We start from the raw sequence: 18,563 nt of genomic DNA on the forward strand, positions 1-18,563 counted from the left end.
ACCTTTCCTTCCCCAGTGCCTGCCCTGCCCCTCTTCCCCCAGCAAGATTTGGGGAGCTGCCTTGCTTGATTCCCACTGTTACAGCTTCTGCTGTCCCGACTGGATCCTGTCAAATGCCTCCTGGTCCAAGGGCAGGTAGCGGCCTTGCCTGCAGTCCAAGAAGTACAACTTGTCCTTCACCAGTGTGGGGTCAAAGCCCTGCTTACGCAGCTCCATCTTCTGGAATTTGTAGGTGCCTGGCACATGGGGAAAGAAAAGGGAGCAAGGTGCTGTTGACTGCATGCACTCCCATCTCTGCCCTGCTGCACCACGTGGTTGCTGCCAAACCGTGGGGCTCTGTGCAGTGCCTAGAGACATCTTAGCATCAGCTGCCATCCTCAGCCTTGCACTCCCATATCTCCAAACCACCAGAGGAGCTGGTAGGACCAGGGACTCATAGGGCAGACATGCTCCATCCCAACACCGACTCCGCTGCAGATCAGCCCCTGTACCCATGCACCTGCTGTGCACCAGGGAGCACAGTGCCTTTCCCCATGCTCCCCCCAGCTGCATGCCCTGTATGACAGCACAGAAAGTGGCTCACTTGTCTTGGAGACCTCATGCAAGAACCGCAGGAAGACAGGCTGTGCATACAGTGGCAGGGCCTTTTTCAGCTGGCTGGCAAAGCCCTCCAGGTCACAGGAGTTCTCTGGGTCAGCGATGGCTGCCATTCCTGCCTTCCCTTCAATGCCTGAGAGACAGAAAAGAAGGGAGAATTCTTGGGCATGCTGTCCTTGCAGCATCACTTCTGTTTGCCCCACATCACCAAGGCCTCTGGCACATTCTCTGCTTTATACAAAGCACCAAAAGTCCAGCTGCCTGTGTCACCAGCCTGCAGCCACAGCTACCAGCGACACCCTGCGGTCACCGTCATCTCCTCCCAGAGGAGGCACTTGCAGCCTATCCCAAAAGGACTCAGGGTCCTTCCAAACCAGCCAGAACCAAACCTCTGCCTGAGGGAGAGAACCCTTTGGCTCCTGCTAGTCACATCCCCAGTAGTCTCTTCCCGGCTCACTCTGTCCAGCCTCCTGTGAAAGGACACAATCTGGACAAGCGAGACACACCCCCAAGTACTGCAGCCTGCCTGCCTCCATTGTCCTCCCTTCCCCTCTCAGTTACCTGGGATCTCCACCCCGTATACAACCACGTCTGTCAGGTTGAGGATGCGGCTCAGTGTCCCCTCCACCTCAGTAGTGGAGACGTTCTCTCCCTTCCAGCGGAATGTGTCTCCAGTGCGGTCCCGAAAGTACATGTAGCCGTATTTGTCCATCACCAGGACATCCCCTGCAGGAAAAGGGCAGATTTGCAAAAAAAAAAAAAGAGGTGTGAGAGGAGCTAAGTGCTTCCCCAGAGCATCTCAGGACAGTGCCACCAGCCTGAGACATCCCTGAGCCCACCCAAGTACTCCTCTCCTCTCAGGAGACACAAGGGCACTACTCGCCTACCTGTGAGATAGGCAGCATCCCCTTTTGCAAACACATCCCTGGCAATTTTCTTGCTGGTGGCTGACTGATTCAGATAGCCATCAAAGTGCTGCAGGGGGTTGCTCTTGACAATGCGGCCCACCAGCTGCCCCGGCTCCCCTGTAGGGAGAGCAGAACAGAGGAAGCAACCACTCATGCCCAAGGAAAAAGGGTGTTTAACAGGATTGGTGTGGTTTAACAAAGCAAGGACTTAAACCTAACTAAGTTACCATGAAGTACGTGACAAAAGATCCACACAGGGCTGAGGATATGCACCCCAGTGGTTGCCCTTACCTGGTTTGCAGCGGATGCAGACACCATCCGGCCCGCGGATCAGCTCCATGGTGTCTTCATCCACTTTCACCAAGCCAATGGGGTACACCCCTGGCAAGATCCTGCTGTTGAAGCCACAGGACCCGACCTAAGATAGAAGGCACTCAGAGCCACGAGTAGCAGGAACCTCTCTCCTGCCCCAAGCTAGCACCACTAAAGCACAGTCAAAACCCTGCAGGTGGATCTTAACACACGCCAAGCTTCTTGGAACAAGGAACCTGCAGCCAACAGCCCTGCTGGGTTTCAACCCCTGCCAGGCCAGCAGGCACCCCTTGGGGCATGGGGAGGGTGGCAAAGCCTTACGTTATTGTCGAAGTTCCCCAGGCTGCAGTTGCACTCGGTGGCCCCATAGAACTCAGCCACCTGGGTGATGCCAAAGCGGGCCATGAACTCTCTCCAGATGGAAGCTCGCAGCCCATTGCCCAGCGCCATGCGCACCCGGTGCTGCCGCTCCACCTCCTGGTAGGGCTGGTTCAGCAGGTAGCGGCAGATCTCTCCAATATACTGCACAATCTAGCAGGGGCAAAGAGAAAGGACACGTTAGGACCCTCCACCACAGCCTGGATATTTAAGGTGTTCTTTGGGGCAGGCAGGAATGGAACAACACATACAGAGTCCCCTAAAGAGGATGTGGTATTATTCAGGGGTCCTGCCAGCTTGTCCCTTGCCCACCCATCTCTGGCAAACTCACTCCTCCAATTTATAAAACCTATCCAAGACCTGGCTAATGCTGGAGCATGGGAAACGTGGAATGACAGCTGGAGGTGGGAAGGATACAGCTCCACCACTTTTGGAAGGTATTTCAGGACAGACAGGCAGAACGAGTCCATGCCTTTCCTTCTCGCAGCAGCTGGGCTCACCCTAACTCAACACAGATCCCCAGGCATGTGGCCTCACCGTACAGTTGTACTTCACGCAGTCCTCCCAAAAGTGCGAGGCTGAGAACTTCTTGCGGATGACGACTGTCATGCCCTGCAGCAAGCACTGCCCGATCCCCACGATGTTCCCTGCAGAGAGGCAGCCAGGAAAGCCCTCAGTACTCAGAGATCCCACCCGGCCAGAGCGAGGTGGGGGCCACACGCTGGCTCTCAGCAGGTGTGTGTTCATCTGGCCAAAGCCCCCAGGACCCCAGGGCAATGTGACAGTGGCACGTGAGGCAGCACGTTACACCTAGACATCCCACCACACCTCAGTCAGCAAGGTGGGCACTGCTTCCCCTTCCTCACTCCTTTTCTCATGAGGCAGCAATACAATGCAGCTATTCCAAAGCCAGGCCAAGGGCTGGGATAGTCCTCCCCACACACAGTCCCCACTCCAGAAGTCAGCTAGATCAATTCCTGGCTCCCAGATAAAGAGGTCACACGCTGCCAGCAGCAGCCAGCTCCTCTTTGACACAAAGATCACTGCTGCACCAACCCCCAGCCTGAGCTCTGGGCTTGGCAGAGGGGAAGCAAAGTCCAGGCAAGCAAGGTCCTGAAGGCACATATTACCTGCGGCGTGGTAAAGTGGAAGGCAGTCATACATCACATCATCGGGTCTCATGCGAAAACCGTAAAAAACCAAGCTGGCCATGCGGAAATACCTGGGGTGGGGGAACCAAGGGGCAAATCAGAAGCAAGGCCAGAGGCTTCGTGCCAGAGCTCTGCCCCCTTCCTCCTCAGAGCTCCTGCCCACTGCCTTACCTGCAGTTCACCACAATAGCAGCCTTGGGCATTCCCGTAGTACCAGAGGTGTAGATATAGAAGAGTTTATCTGGGGAGGAATGAGGAGACAAGGTCACACATGCAGTGTGACCTAGATCACTGCACCTGATCTAGGAGGAGCTGGCTGAAGCATAAGTCAAAGAGTACTCTGCTCATGTCAAACAAAATAACATATAAATTTTGTTATGTAATCAAGAACATGCTGGGTTCACTCCAGGCCTGTTTGAACACATGGAGGGCACATGACACTGCACACATACAGCCAGGCTTCAGCCCCCCTTCAAGCATTCCAAGCTCTGCTGCTGAAGTCTGCCCTCAGCATCCTGAGCAGAACATTCTTGCCAGTGCTGCGATCAGATGATCCACAGAAACACCACGAGTTGGGCTCCCAAAAGCTGACCACATACCGAGAAAGCCCTTCTCAGGGGGATCTGGCTGGTGTCGAAGAGCTGTCTGCAGGAGGGGATCCAGGTGCTTTGCACCAGGAAGTGCGGACTCAAGGCTTCCTTCTCCTGACCAGAAGAGATGGACAGACTTCTCCATGGAGGACTGCACCTCCTTCATAGCTGAGAAAGTAAAGAGGAGAGGTAGAGAAAGAGCACCAGGTGAGTACAGCACAATTCCCTGTCCTTGCAGGCAGCCTTGGGAAGATAATGCCCCAGGTAGCTGTACTCTCACTATGCTCAGCAGAACCCCAAAAGGCCTGACAACACTCCCAGGCAATGTTGCTCCTATGTCAAACAGCTGGGACCACAGCCCAGGCCTCTTCAGAGACTTGAAGATCCTGTTCTCCACTTCTTCCCAGCCAAAACATTGTGGTGCTGAGAGGTCTTTCAACACCATCAGCCGCAGGGGTGTAGGCTGAAACATGAAGTCAGGTGCTGCAAGATTGTGGCAAACAGTGTGGAGAGCAAGGGAGGCTCATCCCTTCCATCAGGGCAGGCCTGACAATGCACAGGGCTCCATGTAGTGCGTGGACATGATGGGAACCTCTAGCACAAGGAAGAATCCTTGCATCCATATGGGCTTCACAGAGAACACTGAACCCACCCACCTCTGCTGCCTACTAACAGAAAGAAAATCAGATCCAATTTTTGAATAATTCAGCTGTGCACACTTTTTGAGACCCTGCTCTATTCCCTGCAGGAAAGGAGCACTGAATCCACAGAGCCTGAAAACCTCCTGAAGCATCTGCCTGCGTCTCACCTTCCATCATTTCCACTCCAAAAACCACAGCCTTGGAGTTGGAGATGGTGATGCAGTGCAGCAAGGCCTCCATGCGTAGGTTGGAATTCACCAGGGCCGTCTCCACCCCGATCTTGGCCAGGCCGAGCCACAGCCCCACGTACTGATTGCGGGACTCCATGAACAGAGCCACCACGTCACCAGAGCGGAAGCCTTGGCCATGGAAGAAATTGGCCACTTGGTTGGAGTACTCATCCAGCTGCTGGAAGGTCCAGCTCTCGCCCGTGCCTTGGAAGATCAGCGCTGTTTTCTCTGGATACTTGCTTGCAGTTCTCTGGAAGATCTTGGCGATTGTATTCTTCTCCTTCACGTGCCTCCACACCTGCCACTTCACCCGCAGCAGAACCAGCCCCGTGCTGCCAAAATAAAGGGAACAAGAGGGAAGCTGCTCAGTGAGCCCTGCAAAACCACTTCCTCCAGCAAAGACAGCACAGCACAGAGACCTTGCCAGGAGCTGCAATAGTCCAGCACTGCTCCAGGTGTTACTCTCGATGAGCAGCAGCTCTGGCTGCTTCCCTGAAAAGCATGGATATAGGCAGAGGCCCTCTGCAAAGGCACTTATGGGAATGAGGGCAGGGAGAGATGTTTTGGAAGGCTGCAGACTGGGAAGTTCACTTTAAAGGAGCACCCTGGAGCCTCAGGTGCTCTTCAAAAGGTGCCACTACTGTCCCACACACAGATCTCTGCCAGAAGCTGGCACAGCCTGGTACCAGCTCAGAGCCACCCCAGCCTAGGCAGCCTGTGCAACGCCAGCAGTTTTAGGGACAGGATAAAGTACAAGGATAATCAGTAGACTTCAGAGCTCAGCTGAAATCTATATTTCCTGGGAAAACTTTGCCCCAGAGTTTGGAGCCTTCAGGGCACAGCAGAAGATGATCTCCTTCAAGCCGGGCCAGGTGCCAGCACAGAGCTGGGGTTATGCTTACACACTCCAGCACAAAGTTGGGCCACTCCAAACAGGACACCTACGTGACATCCCTTCGTATTGTCTTGATGAATATGAGGAAGAAGTCCCATCCCCCTGATCCCAGGTAGAAGATGAAGAGAGCAGGGATGGCTTGGGCCCAGGACAGCTCCAGGCTGACCCTGAAGAACAGCAGCAGTGCTGCAAAGGCAGCCAGACGCAGCATCTTGGCCTGTGGAGAGAGAGAAAGCACAAACATTGACCTACGCACACTGAACAATAAAAGACCCACGCGCAGGGGATGCATTAGCAGCTCCCAGTTCCCTGGATGAGGCCCAGAGTCACCACTCCTCCTGGCAGTGAGGATGTAACCCAGCAGGCCGATTTTAGCAGACCCTGCCCATGGGCTCCAGTTAAGCATTGGCACAGCACGGCACTGCTTAGAGCCCACCAAAAGCCTGGCTGTTCTTCTCTGCAGACCCCTGGCCTGCACACCAGCCAGGGACATGGACACATCCCAGTAGCGTCAGATGTAGGATGAGGTCACCTCACAGGTGTGACAGTGCAGCTGTGCAGGAGACCCTGTACAGATGTTAGGAGGCACCAGAGCAATGCCAGGCAGGGTGAGCTAGCTCTCACACCCAACCCAGGACAGTCCAGATCCAAACTCCTCCCTGCCCGGAGGATCCCTAGAGCCCAGCTCTTCCACGCCCACAGCACCAAAGTGTGCCCAGGACAGCTGCTGGGCTGCGGAGCTCAGTCTGACACTGCTCCAATGGGATGAGGACACTCCATCTTCTGATCTCTGCTTGTGTTTGTAACCCCGTGTCAGAGGGCAGCTTCCTGGCCTGGAGGCACGGCCGGGCGGGTGATGGCCACGAGGCACAGCAAGGGTGTCCCAGCTGCTGGGTGCACCCAGGCTCCATCCCCAAGCCTTGTGGATAGACTGCGATATTTCTGTCTTGAACGCTCCCAGCCACAGCTCCAGGACTCACAGGTGACCATGATTTAGCAAAGGCTATTCTCAGGCAGCAGCAGGCAGAGGATAGAGGCAGTGACATGACCTCAGCACAGTGACGGCTCCTAGATAACACCAGTCCTTCCCGGCATGGCCTCAGAGGAATGAAATTCTGGCACAGTTCCCCTTCCCCTTTTGAGGATGATTCCCTGCTCTGAGACTGGCAGCCACAGCCCCAGGGCTGCCCCACGTGAGATGGCATCCAAGCATGTCATGCAGCCACCTCGCACCCGAGCTGCGACCTCAGAGCAGGCAGGGATGGCCCCAAGCCCACAACACGGGCAGTCCCACAGCCCTGACCCACACATCTCACTCCTGCCCCTGGCTCCAAGCCTCCTCCCGAGCAGCTCAGCGTCCCCCAGCACAGCCCCAGCGCTTACCAGCAGGGCAGGACCCTCCGTATTCCCCCCCCCCAGAACCTCTCTGTGCACCTTAACGGGGCAACCATCAAACCTCCGCGCTCCAGCCAAGCGCCGGGCCCTCCTTACAGCTCCAGCATCGGACAGAAGCGGTGATGCGGCCGGGGGGGGCGCGTCGCGTGGGCAGCGAGGCGTTCCGCCGCCCACAGCGAGGCAGGCAGGCCCGGGCAGGCGCCCGCCATCCGCTCCCGTCGCCGCCGCACACAGCGGGCTGTCAGCAGCGCGGACGGCCGCCGCCCAACCGAGCCCTGCCCCGCGCCCACCTCCACACCCACCGCGCGCGGCTCCGAGGCGCCCGGCCGGGCGGCTCCGCGCGGGGGGGCGGACGGGACGGACAGCGGCGGGGAGGCCGCACGGCGGCACGGGGCTGCGGAGGGCGGGGGGGCACCGCGCATCCGCCGCAGAGCCCGGAGCTCCAGGCCGGCGCCGCAGCCCCCGGCGCAGCGCTTCCATTTCAGCGGAGCCTCCGCGGCTCTCCCCGGCCCGGGGCGGCGCCGGGTCCCTCCCGCCCGCTCCCGCCTCCCGCTGCCGCAGTCCCCGCCGCGCCTCGCCCTGTCCGAAACCGGCCCCGAACCTCCCGTCGGAGCCGCACCGCCTCCACGGGGCGCCTCGGGCAGCGGCCAAACCCCCGCCGATCCCCGCGCCCGCACCGGGAGCCCCTCCGAGCCAGCGGGGCAGGCCGCGAGAAGGGAGAAGGGGGCGGGCCGCGCTCTTACCGGGCTCCAGCGCGTTCCAGTGCGGCCCGGCCACCTGCACCGCCGCCGGGAGCGGGGCCGGGAGCGAGGAGCGGGGAGCAGGGCCCGCCCGCCGCTGCGGCACGGGGCGGGGCGGGGCGGGGCGGGGCGGAGCGCTCCGTGCGGCCCGCCGGGAGCTGTAGTCCCAACCGGCGCCGCCTCTACGCTCCGAGGCTCCGGCGGCGCTGCGGGGCGGGCGTTGCCTCGGCCGCTTGTCCGCTCCCAGCTCCGCTCCCGGTGGCGGCGGCGGCCCCGAACGCGGAGCAGAGCGGGGCGGGGCGGGGCGCTGCGCGGCGGGAAGAGGCGGCGAAGGCGGCGGGGCTGTCCGACGGCTCTGTGGCGCAATGGATAGCGCATTGGACTTCTAGCGCGGCGGTGACGGGAGTCATTCAAAGGTTGTGGGTTCGAGTCCCACCAGAGTCGCATTTTGCCCGAGGGCGCGGAGCGGCCGCAGGCTGCGCTGAGCCCCGCCGGCTCCACGCGGCGGGTGGGCGCGCCTTCAAGCGCCCTGTGATCGGCGTTTTGAAGGCGGGGAGAGCGGCGCGGGGCAGAGCCGCCCGATCCCGGAGCCGCGGGTGGGAGGCTGCTGTGCGCCTGCCGTGCAGACGGCGTGGCCAGCTGTGCGCGCAGGGAGGTGCTGCGCCGAGCGGGGGGTACGGAGGATCGCAGCACCTGTCCGATGTTTTGGAATGAAATAATAACCTCCTCGTCCCCATACGCACCGCAGCGAGCAGCAGGGCGGCAGCCAGCCGCACGCACGGCATTTCTGGCATAGCGCAGCACCCGTCGTCACCAACTCAAAAAAAAAAAAAAAAAAAGACAAATCCGCAGTGATGTGGCAAAACCGGGAGGCGAAGCTGCCCGACCTCCCGGACACGGACACGTCACCTCCCGTGGGCCGGAACCATCCCAGAGCGCGGTGGCACAGCCCGGCGCTGGGGCGGCCCACGGTGACGTCCCGTGGAATCCCGGACCCGAGAAGTGCCGAGGTCTCACGTCACGTCTCCCCACCAGACGGGGAGAAAAGGCGGGTGGGAGGAGGGAGAACGAACTACAGCTCCACCACAGGTTTTATTGAGCAAGAAGGAATTTCAACAGCAAACCTCCCCGCACGCAGCCCCGCCCGCCTCGTGGCTCTGCCTCCGCTCTGCAAACAGCCGCCGGCACGCTGAACCCTCAACCCGCACTGCGAGCAGCGCCCGGATGCAGGGCAGCCTCCAGTCCTGCTCTCCTAGGACTCTGCCCTACTCCCCATCACCACCTCACTGTCAGAGGAAGACGATCCCTATCAAAAACCCCTCACGGTGACATTTTTGACGAGGAGGGCCTCAGGGCAGCCTGGGATCTTCTGACAGCAGCTCCAGCACGGTTAACATCCAGACAGCAGAGCCAGGCTGAGCAGTCGGCCCTGCTGGGCGCTCCGACCCCTGCATGCCATGAACGTGCTGTGTCTGCACTCGCTCCCAACCCAGCAAAACCCAGCTGCAAAAGCACGGCAGGACTTGGCCACCTCTCCACCTGCTGACAAACTGCAGAAGAGGTCACATTTCATCAGGGCACGGGGAGGTCTCTTCCAACAGGGGGCTGCCAGTTCTTGACAGGAGAGAGCAGCACCAGGTCGGCACCAGCAGAGTCGCACTGCGCCCGTGCGGCAGGAGGCGGCGGAGCAGTGCGGGGAACAGCTGCCAACGGGGGGATCCCCCATTCCACCCCCCCAGCATGAGCTCTCACACACGGACAGCTGGAGGGGGGAAGATGCCAATTTCCTCCCGCAAGGACTCCACGCTCTGCTCCCAGCGCTGCTCATAATAGACATTGAGGACACAGCTGGCGTTGCGCCCGCTCCGGACCGCCCATGGAAGCAGCTCGGTGGCCAGGACCTGCAGCTTTCTGCAGCAAAGGGCACAGAAGACAATGGTTTTCATTTCCACGTTTGGTTTTCTATTTCCTCCTCCAAGTCCCTGTTCCGGGCAGATGCAAACCCTATGCCTCTGCACCCTTCAGCACTCCTGCTTATCTCACAAGGGAAACTGAGGCATGGGACGGGACTCTCTGTGGGAAGGTTACAGCCAGCAGCAAACCCAGGATCAGAACTCAGATTAACATGGACCCTCATCAGACAGCATCACTGCCTACCGTGCGTTGAGACGAACGGGGCCAAACGCTGCTCCCAGCACACACATGGGCAGCCCCATCTGGATGGCTTCAAACCATTTCACCACGACCTCACCTGGGAGGAAGCAGAGCACAGTGAGCAGGCACAGGGCACCGTCCCACACCGCGACAGAAGCCCTGCACTGCCTCCCAGGGACAGCCTGGCAGCCACCCCCAGGAGCAGCACCTCTTGTCACTGCCCCACAAGCTTGGGCATGGCTGAGAAAGGCTGGGCTCCTGGAGATCTTTAGTGATGCAACTGCTAAATGAGGATTGCCTGTGTATCTTTCCCTATCTCCCAGCATGGGAAAGCCCATTTTCATCCACTGTCACATCTCGGCCAGAACCTTCCAAGGGACCAGAAATGCTGGTTCCTGCTGGCTCACCAGCAAGGCTCAGCTTGTGACTTTGAGTCAGACACAAAATGAGGGGAAAGGGCACGGGGATGCATGGATAAGGAAGCAGGAAACCCCTAAGCCTGCACTCAGAGCTTGCAAAACACCACATCGTGGTTAACCCAGCAGGCACTGGACACCCACAAATGTCGGACAACAGCAGTGCAGGACGGGGATGCGGCCAACCTCCCTGTGCACCTCTGTGGGCTGGGGATTAGGGATTCCAATGGGTCAAAAACCATCACTGGGCAGCATGGAATGTGGCAGCTCACCCAGCATGTTGGTGGGCATGCCCAGCAGGGTGTGCATCAGGTCGTGCACTTCCCGGTACCGCTGGATCACATATGCCAGCTCTTCATCATCCACGAACTTGGCTGGCATGCGGGTGTCTGGAGAAACCTTCTGCAAGGGCAAAGAGGTGCAGGTCAGCCAGAACTCAAAGCCTCTGATTTCGATCTTTAACACACAGCAATGTAGAGCTCCCCATCAGTGTCTCTCTCAGTACCTAATGAATCATTTACACAGATAAAACACACGGGTTGCACAGCACCGAGCATGCATCACCCACACCCAGCATCACATCCCAACCTCCCGACTCCCACCAATTCCCTTCATCTCTTCCAGGTGCCCTATGGGCTTCTCCACAGCCACAAGCTCCCTCTAAATCTCATCTGTGCTCCCGGCACAGATACAACCATGATGACATCCCACACTCACATTGTCCTCTAAGAAGCGGATGTATTCACGGCCCAGCGCGCCGTCCGGCAGCCCCCGCAGCCGAGCCATGTCCAGCGTGGAGAGGCGGATGCGAGGCCGCTCCCTGAAACAGAAAGCACTGAGCATCGTGTGGGACCCACACACTGGGGGCCCTGGGCAGATGAGCACTTGGAAATCCCTCCCTGCTCTTCCCAGCACAGCCCACAAGTGCTCCCGCCAGGATGCGTTCTTTAAGGAGTCCACCTGAAGCCCTGGCAATGAGAATTGCCACCTCTCCCCACTCCAGCAGCTCTGGGAGGAGAAGTGCAGTGCCTGCACTGAGCCTGGCCAGCAGTCAGGCCCAGGGAGTGGATCTCAGTGCCCCTGTGAAACAGACAGACTTCAAAGCAACAGCCTGAGAGAGGGGAAGGTGTTTGTTTTAAATGTAGGTTTCACTTCTTTCCTGCTCAGGCTTTCATTGGCAGCCGTGTGGCAGCCGAGCACAGAAAGGTCTCCTGCCCAGGCTGGTGGCAAACAGGCACCATGCAGCACTGGGATGGAACAAAAGCCCTTTTATTTCTGCATAGGACAAATTCTCCCCCTGATAAAAGCCTGCAGTGGATCCAGGAGCTGCCCAGATGCCAGGGAGATAAGCAGGATGAGCACCAGCTCTACCCTGGCTGCAGCAAACGCTTCCTTGTATCCCTCATCAGCTGGAGGGACTGGAAAAAACAGAGGAAGGACAGTGAGATCGTGTTTAATCAGAGCCTTATTGAGTCTCTCCTGGGCCTCAGACTTGTGCCCAATGAGTCCCTGCAGACACAGAAGCAAAAGCCATCAAGTCTTATCTCACAGCTTAGGGAGACGCTGTGGGTGGTGGAATGAAAGCGTGGAGGTGCCTATGGAGAAGACAAAGCAGTGGGGGTGGAGTCCCCAGTGGAGGAAATGCTGCAGAGGACGGAAAAGAAAAAACACACTGCATCCACACAAAGAGAGACAGCACCTGCCAGTGGCAGCAGAGCAGAACAGGCAGCGATGTTGAAACAGGGCCCAGGGGCTCCGTGCTGCTGCTCCTAGATCTGCTGCAGGGCTCTGCTGAGCACTAAGTACAGAGCAAAATCCACAGCCGGGAGGCTCAGAGCTGACAGATGCCTGAGCTCCTCAAATGACAGCAGTGTGGGGTGCTCCTTTACAGGGCCTAAGGAACGTGCTCAGACCCATGGGGCAGAGGATGGGGTCTGACAGAGGTGGAGGGCCAGGGCCGGGTGTGGGGAACGCACTGGAGGATGCGGTAACCTTCAGGGTCATTCCTCATCCTGTCTCGCAGCGTGGGCAGGGCAAGGCAGCCCGTGGTCTCACCGAGGACTGCCACCATGTCTGAAAGAGAGACCGCACAGTGACACACCAACAGCACAACCCCTGCACACGTTTTGCATTTGCACCACCCGGACACATTTGGTTGACAGGGGAGGAAAGGGGGCACCGAGTGCTGCAGGCAGGCAGAGATCTGCTTGGCAGCGGCTCACAGAATCATTCAAGTTGGAAAAGCCCTCTCAAGTCCAACCCCAGCCCACCCCATGCCCACTGACCCGTCCCTCAGTGCCACATCTCCACGGGTCTGGAACATCTCCCAGCGCTCCCTGGGCAGCTGTGACAGTGCAGCACTGCTCCTTGTGAGAAGAAACGTTCCCCAGTACCCAACCCGAACTCCCCAGCACTACATGGGGCCATCACTCTCATCCTATCGCTGTTCCCCAGGAGCAGAGGCCGACCCACCTCACCACAACTCCTTTCAGGGGTTGCAGGGAGCGATGATGTCTCCCCCGAGCCTCCCCTGCTCCGCACCGAGCCATCCCAGCTCCCTCAGCCCCCGCTCCGCACCCCATCCCCACGCACCGTGTCTGTAGGGATCCCACAGCGCCGCGCACGCCGAGCCGGCCGCCAGCAGCGCCTTCTGCAGCGGGCTGGTCGGGATGTGCCCGGGGTACAGCGGGACGCGCCCCACCGGCCGTCCTTCCTCCTCCTCCTCATCCTCCTCCTCCTCAGCGCGGGGCACGGCGCGGCCCAGCCCGGCTCTGCCTGCGGGGAGCGGCGGTGGCAGAGCTCAGACTCACGTCACCCTCGGGACGAGCCGCCCCACGGGAGGCGCGGGGTTCCCTTACCCGGAGCGCCGCGCACCGCCCGCAGCAGCGCAGCCCGCACCGCCGCCCCCCGCAGCATGGCGCAGCCCCGGAAGCGGCGGGGCGGGGCGGGGCGGGATGGCGGCGGTTCCTGCAGGGCTGTTCGCGGTGTACAAACCGCCGGGAGTGGCGTGGAACCGCGTGCGGGATGCGGTGGAGACGCGGCTGCTGCGCGGTGAGCGGAACTCCGGGACCCCCCCCTCCATACATACATACATACATATACACATACACACACACACGCAGCTCCGTCTCTGATTATCCTCCCGCTTCTTGCAGAGCTCAACGCGGCCCCAGCGTGGCCCCCGCGGAGCCGCATCCGCTTCCTGCCCGCTGCGAGCGCGGGGCCGCCGGGGTTGGTGGCCGTGCGGGTGCCGGTGTTGGCCGAGCATCGCCTGGGTGAGCGCCGGGAGCGGCGTGGGGGAAGGGGGCCTCGGTATGCGGAGGGCTCCGTGCTGACCGCCGTCTCTTTCCGCAGTTCGAGGGCCCCGCTTCACGCAGCTGAAGATCGGCGCCGGGCACCGGCTGGACGTGAAGGCGTCGGGGGTGTTCGGTGCGAGCGGGGGGCGGCGCGGTTGGGTGCTGGGGGTGGTGGAGGCGGCTCTGCTGTGCCGTCCGCACGCTGCTCCCACCGCCGCGGTGCCGCCGGGTTGGGCGGCAGGGCCGGCAGCGCCCCGGCTGGGGAGCGGCACGCGTGTGACGGCTCTAAGCGTGCCTCTGCCTTGCAGTGCTCGGTGTGGGCCACGGGAACAAGATCCTCAGCCACCTGTACAACTGCCATCTGAGCAAGGTAGGCGCTGCGCTGTGCCGCGGCACCCGAACCGGCCCTGGTTCTGAGTCTCAGTGCCGCCCCGGAGGTGTTCCAGAGCCGTGGGATGTGGCACTGAGGGACGGGCTGATGGCTGGATGTGATGTTACTCGATTGCTCTGGACCTTCCTTTGATGGATTTCACCCTCTGCTTTTCTTGGAGGTTTACACAGTCAGGGGGCAGTTTGGTAAAGCTACCAAGGACTTCTCAGACACTGGGAAGCTGATAGAGAAGACAACGTTTGGTAAGAAACTGAATCAATGTGTTTAAGAAAAAAAACCAAAACCTCAGCAGAACACAAAACAAATAGCACTGCTGCTGAATAGCGAGGCGTTTGCCCAGGTAAAATGCACAACAATAGAAGGTAATGCTCCAAATGCTTCCTGGCCTCTCTTTATGCACGCAGCCCACACACAGTCAAGGTGTTTTTTGTCCAGCTGTGCTGAGTGCAGCACACACAAACCCAGCCTGAGCCTTCATCCCAGCAGCTGCTGCTGGTGTGGGTGGGAGCCAGGTCTGCTTGTATCACATCCAGAGGTAGCGGTGAGAAGCCTTTGTGGAATTAAATCCTTCGGCCACTCGTATGAGAAACTGGAGCCAACATCTTGAAATCAATTAAGAAAAAACGACCCTTTGTTTACATGGCACAATGAGCAGAGCTTAATCCACGCTGAGGCTCCTTGAACCATTTGGATGCGACACCAATGGCACCACTCAGGCTGCTGTCCTTCCAGTTTCCAGATGGATAATTGAGACTTAGATTCTACCTTGATATTTGCAGATCATATCACAAGGGAGAAGCTGGAACGGATTCTTGCTGTCATCCAAGGAACAAATCACAAGGCCTTGCTGATGTACGTATGTAAAAAACATGGCTGCATTGCCATTACAGCTTGTAAAGGTTTGAGCACTAGATCAGAGCAGACAGAAGTTACTTAGAGAGCTCTGTGTGCTGGTGAGAGACCGATGTTAAGTGTCCTTTTTGTATTCTGACACCTCCAGCTCCAATAGGACCTGCTGGCTGCAGTAGGCCCTACACTGATACCTTATAGACGTGGCCAAGCACCTCCCTCCCAAACTGCTACACTGCTGCAAACAGCACAGCATTGAGATGTGCACAGAAACTTAATGCATGGGCAGTTCTGAGAATAACAAGTGCAGCTCTGCTTTAGTTGGGGCTGTATCTATTTCGAATCCCATTGAAAAGAAGCACTCAGTGTCTGCTCTGCTCCTTTTCTCCTTTTTCCAGGCATTCTAACATCGATATGAAAACACAGGAGGCCTACGAGCTGGCTGTGAAGGGGCTGATTCGCCCCATGGGAAAAAGCCCCCCAATAATCACTGCAATCCGGTGTCTCCAGTTTGCACTCCCTGAATTCCAGCTAGGTAGGACTGGTGCAGAATGGACTGGGGGAGGTCTGGTGTGTCTATGTATCTGAGTTGGTAAAATTCACTTTCCTGTTAGAGCACAGTGAATTGGTGGGAGCTTGGTGCCACCAGTAATTCCTGCAGTGTCAGGAGTTGTAGCTTCCAGGCTCAGCACAGCATCTCTTTCCTGGATGATCTCTGCAATGCAAAGGCTTTTTTTCCCTTTTTCTGAGGGCAATTTACAGAACTAAAGATGCTGTAGTAAATCAAACCAGCTGCACACCTCCCTCATTTTGCATTCCCTGCTACTTGCAGATCTCAGACTGAGGCAAGAAATTTTGCAAAGTGAATCCCTATGGGGCAAAATTCTTCCTTATGCCAATATTTAAATACAGTGCAGCTCAGGGGGCGTGGGAGGGTGTTTAAACATGGTTTGCTTTTCTGCAGTCAGTCTTCTATTGCTCACAAATCATTTATCACAAAGGTGGTGAGGGAAATCTTCTTACCCACTTTAAAAGTCCTAAATCTCTCTGTAAGTCTGCTGCATATATAGATTTGTTCTCTAAAGCTTTGGTTTCTGGAGGGGCTAGGACAGCCTGCAGTATTCCAGAAATGCACAATCCATGTGTGCTTTATCACAGCACTCCATTCTGCTGAACTGTTTCCTTCAGCATAAACATGATGGATGTCTGCAATATAGACAAGGTCTGAGTTTGTCCCACTGCTTTGCCTGTTCTAAAAGGAATCTCTCCAACCTTCCAGAAATCCACTGCTTGCATGAGACCCAGCAGTACCTCCGAAAAATAGTCCATGAGATTGGTCTGGAGCTGAAATCATCTGCTGTGTGCACACAAGTGCGAAGAACACGTGATGGTGTCTTCACGTTGGATGATGCTCTCCTGAGAACGCAGTGGAACCTGCAGAGCATACAGAATGCAATTCTGAACTGTCAGCTGAGAGTGAAAACCGAGATAGAGAAAACAATGAGCCATTGGGATGGAAGTGTTCTTCAGGAGATGGATGCTGAGACTGCCCACACTGCTGACAGCTGAGCGTGTGCTCCAGGGGGAACATCCACATCCCCTCTGTAACACAATGACAGAGCTGCGTGCTGACAGGATGATGGACAGCAGAAGGAAAGAGGTTAATTGCAGTTCACTTCCACCATTTCTTCGAGATGGCTTTAATCAGAGTGGCATTTTTTCATTGACAGGCTGTATAATTTTTTTTTTAAAGCATTGTAAACAGTTCATTAACAGGAGTTAGCCGTGCCAAAATCCCTGTTAGCTTTGAGATCCTTACTATGTGGTATAGAACCCCCTTCCCAAATTGTTCAGCAGAGGAAACACAGGCACCTTCTTACAGAGCTGTGTTCTCTTGCTCGCATGGATCTGTTTCCTCCTTGCAACCAGCAGCACAACTCCACTGCTGCACAGGTTTTTATTTTCCCCTCGTTCCCCTAGCAAGAGTAGTGCCTTTGCTTTAGCCTCACTTCCAGAGCCAGAAATGAGACTAAAAGAGGGCTGCAAGTGAGGAAAGGCAGCTTACCTGAAGTCCAGAAGGTAAACGGCTGTCAGACAGAGTGTGTGCAGTGCAGAAAGAGGGACTGACACAAAGATGCTACAACACAAGGAATAAAACTGAAATTGACATGAAGGGAAAGAGGCTGTTTTTGAGTGCAGCACTACAGACAAGTACACTGACCCTTTAATTAAGGCAGAAAAAGCTTTTGTTTGGTTTTGCTGAAGAACCAGGGGTGCTGGTATGCTGTGCTTTGGCAGCTGCCTGCAGGCAGAGGTACTGCCTCTCCATGGAGGTTTCAGTTCTGTAATTCCACTTGTTATCTGTGAGACCATTATATGTGGATTAGACTGAACAGAAATAAGCTTCCTAAATTTAAATTAAAAACGGTGCTGTTACAACATGCAATATTTTCCTGCTATCTGCCCAGCCAGAGACTTGCTTACTTCTTGATATTTACGTACTCTAGAAAGCAACAGAAATTATTGGTTCTATTCTTCTTCTGAATTTGGGCAAAGACAAGCATAGTTTATCTTCCAGATTGCCCTTAAAGTGCAAGGAGCAACTCTGGGAGGAGCAGAGATGAAGTACCTCAGTAGCAGAGCTCAGCGCCTGAAGTTATGAACTCAGAGCCTGGAACCCTTCCATTTTGCCCTGGGTCTCCCTGCTGTGCAGACAGCAGCCAAGGCAGCAGTGGGGCATAGCAGCCACGCAGCACTGCTCTGTGCCACTGCAGAGCCTCACCCAGGGCAGTTTGCTGTTGTCTGGCTGGTTTGTGTGCATCCATCCTTTGTGGACAACGGTCTGAGATGAGGACATCATCCCCAACAGCTCTCTTGTGCTAACTGAAGCAAAAACCAGCACTGGTTAAGCAGACAGAATGCCAATGTGACTGTGTTAATCCCAGTGCTTCTACAAGGAGGAGGTGGGGGGAAGGAAACACGGACCTCTCAGCCCTTAAATAACCTCCCATAGCTTGGGCAGTGGGCTGTGCTTCATCCCACGTGCCTTACCTTGCACAAAGTGGTGGAATTTCTGTATGTACTTCCCAATGAAAAGAACATTTCTGAACGCCTTGTCGCTGCGCAATAAAAAAGCAGCAGCTTTTCTGACCCCTATCTGATATCCAGGCACTGTGAAGAGAGATTCATTTCTTTCAAATTTAGAAATACGAAGAATAGACTGCAATAGAGGCCTGGCTGAAAGCAAGGGGGGGAAATTGCTTGGCAGGAAGGTCTAGGAAGTAGAAATGGACAGGAAATTGAGCTTGAGTAAAGCAGGAACATTTGTGGTCAGAGCACTTTATGAATTGGCACAAAGCAGCCAAACTTGGGTTTTATAGTCACGCTCAGTCCTAAGAGCTGACACTGAAACACTCCTGCTCTCAACATAACCGTGCTTAGGACACTGCTCACTTTCACTTAGTGACTCTGCATTTACAATTGAGTAAACGTAATTCTGCAGCCCTCATTCCCAGCAGCAGTGCTGCAACACTGCCCCCATTAAGTCCTCAGAAAACATCTGGATAATACATCTTAAAGTTGTTTCAGAATAGAATATAGTTGAAGAATTTGTTCCCAAG

General features: G+C 56.7%; 3 protein-coding genes and 1 non-coding gene across 4 annotated transcripts; 2 read left to right on the top strand and 2 right to left on the bottom strand.

Annotated features, from left to right (window-relative positions):
* Positions 1 to 7,982, bottom strand: SLC27A4 (solute carrier family 27 member 4). Its single transcript, XM_031601642.2, has 13 exons — positions 7,841 to 7,982; positions 5,753 to 5,919; positions 4,745 to 5,139; positions 3,946 to 4,104; positions 3,518 to 3,587; positions 3,326 to 3,417; positions 2,733 to 2,842; positions 2,139 to 2,348; positions 1,797 to 1,923; positions 1,485 to 1,622; positions 1,159 to 1,323; positions 584 to 730; positions 1 to 236 (listed from the first exon to the last, which is right to left on the bottom strand). The coding sequence occupies exons 2-13, from the start codon at positions 5,911 to 5,913 to the stop codon at positions 79 to 81; spliced, it is 1,932 nt and encodes a 643-aa protein (XP_031457502.2). The 5' UTR covers positions 5,914 to 5,919; positions 7,841 to 7,982; the 3' UTR covers positions 1 to 78.
* A 206-nt stretch (positions 7,983 to 8,188) lies between these two features.
* TRNAR-UCU (transfer RNA arginine (anticodon UCU)) lies at positions 8,189 to 8,281 on the top strand. Its single transcript has 2 exons — positions 8,189 to 8,225; positions 8,246 to 8,281. It is a non-coding gene; the product is annotated as a tRNA-Arg (tRNA).
* A 611-nt stretch (positions 8,282 to 8,892) lies between these two features.
* On the bottom strand, positions 8,893 to 13,336 carry COQ4 (coenzyme Q4). Its single transcript, XM_031601644.2, has 7 exons — positions 13,266 to 13,336; positions 13,000 to 13,182; positions 12,384 to 12,480; positions 11,125 to 11,227; positions 10,680 to 10,809; positions 9,995 to 10,088; positions 8,893 to 9,748 (listed from the first exon to the last, which is right to left on the bottom strand). Exons 1-7 carry the CDS (start codon positions 13,321 to 13,323, stop codon positions 9,586 to 9,588), a joined length of 828 nt encoding a protein of 275 aa, XP_031457504.2. The 5' UTR covers positions 13,324 to 13,336; the 3' UTR covers positions 8,893 to 9,585.
* On the top strand, positions 13,328 to 18,492 carry TRUB2 (TruB pseudouridine synthase family member 2). Its single transcript, XM_031601643.2, has 8 exons — positions 13,328 to 13,458; positions 13,563 to 13,682; positions 13,762 to 13,836; positions 14,012 to 14,073; positions 14,255 to 14,336; positions 14,874 to 14,946; positions 15,342 to 15,478; positions 16,223 to 18,492. The coding sequence occupies exons 1-8, from the start codon at positions 13,362 to 13,364 to the stop codon at positions 16,510 to 16,512; spliced, it is 936 nt and encodes a 311-aa protein (XP_031457503.1). The 5' UTR covers positions 13,328 to 13,361; the 3' UTR covers positions 16,513 to 18,492.
* The last annotated feature ends 71 nt before the right edge of the window (positions 18,493 to 18,563 follow it).

The sequence above is a fragment of the Phasianus colchicus genome, chromosome 19, assembly GCF_987193195.1.
Source record: "Phasianus colchicus chromosome 19, bPhaCol1.hap1.1, whole genome shotgun sequence".
Taxonomy (NCBI): domain Eukaryota; kingdom Metazoa; phylum Chordata; class Aves; order Galliformes; family Phasianidae; genus Phasianus; species Phasianus colchicus.

Bases quoted from the DNA above. Each gene is read 5' to 3' on its own strand.
- COQ4 (XM_031601644.2), bottom strand. From the start codon at position 13,323: ATGCTGCGGGGGGCGGCGGTGCGGGCTGCGCTGCTGCGGGCGGTGCGC. The intron at 12,481-12,999 runs GTGCGTGGGGAT...TCTCTCTTTCAG, and splicing joins GTGGGATCCCTACAGACACG to ACATGGTGGCAGTCCTCGGT. The intron at 9,749-9,994 runs GTAGGCAGTGAT...CCTTTGCTGCAG, and splicing joins CCCGTTCGTCTCAACGCACG to AAAGCTGCAGGTCCTGGCCA.
- SLC27A4 (XM_031601642.2), bottom strand. From the start codon at position 5,913: ATGCTGCGTCTGGCTGCCTTTGCAGCACTGCTGCTGTTCTTCAGGGTC. The intron at 1,623-1,796 runs GTAAGGGCAACC...CTCTCCCTACAG, and splicing joins CTGCATCCGCTGCAAACCAG to GGGAGCCGGGGCAGCTGGTG. The intron at 731-1,158 runs GTAACTGAGAGG...TCTGTCTCTCAG, and splicing joins ATACGGGGTGGAGATCCCAG to GCATTGAAGGGAAGGCAGGA.
- TRUB2 (XM_031601643.2), top strand. From the start codon at position 13,362: ATGGCGGCGGTTCCTGCAGGGCTGTTCGCGGTGTACAAACCGCCGGGA. The intron at 14,074-14,254 runs GTAGGCGCTGCG...CTTTTCTTGGAG, and splicing joins ACAACTGCCATCTGAGCAAG to GTTTACACAGTCAGGGGGCA. The intron at 14,337-14,873 runs GTAAGAAACTGA...TGATATTTGCAG, and splicing joins GATAGAGAAGACAACGTTTG to ATCATATCACAAGGGAGAAG.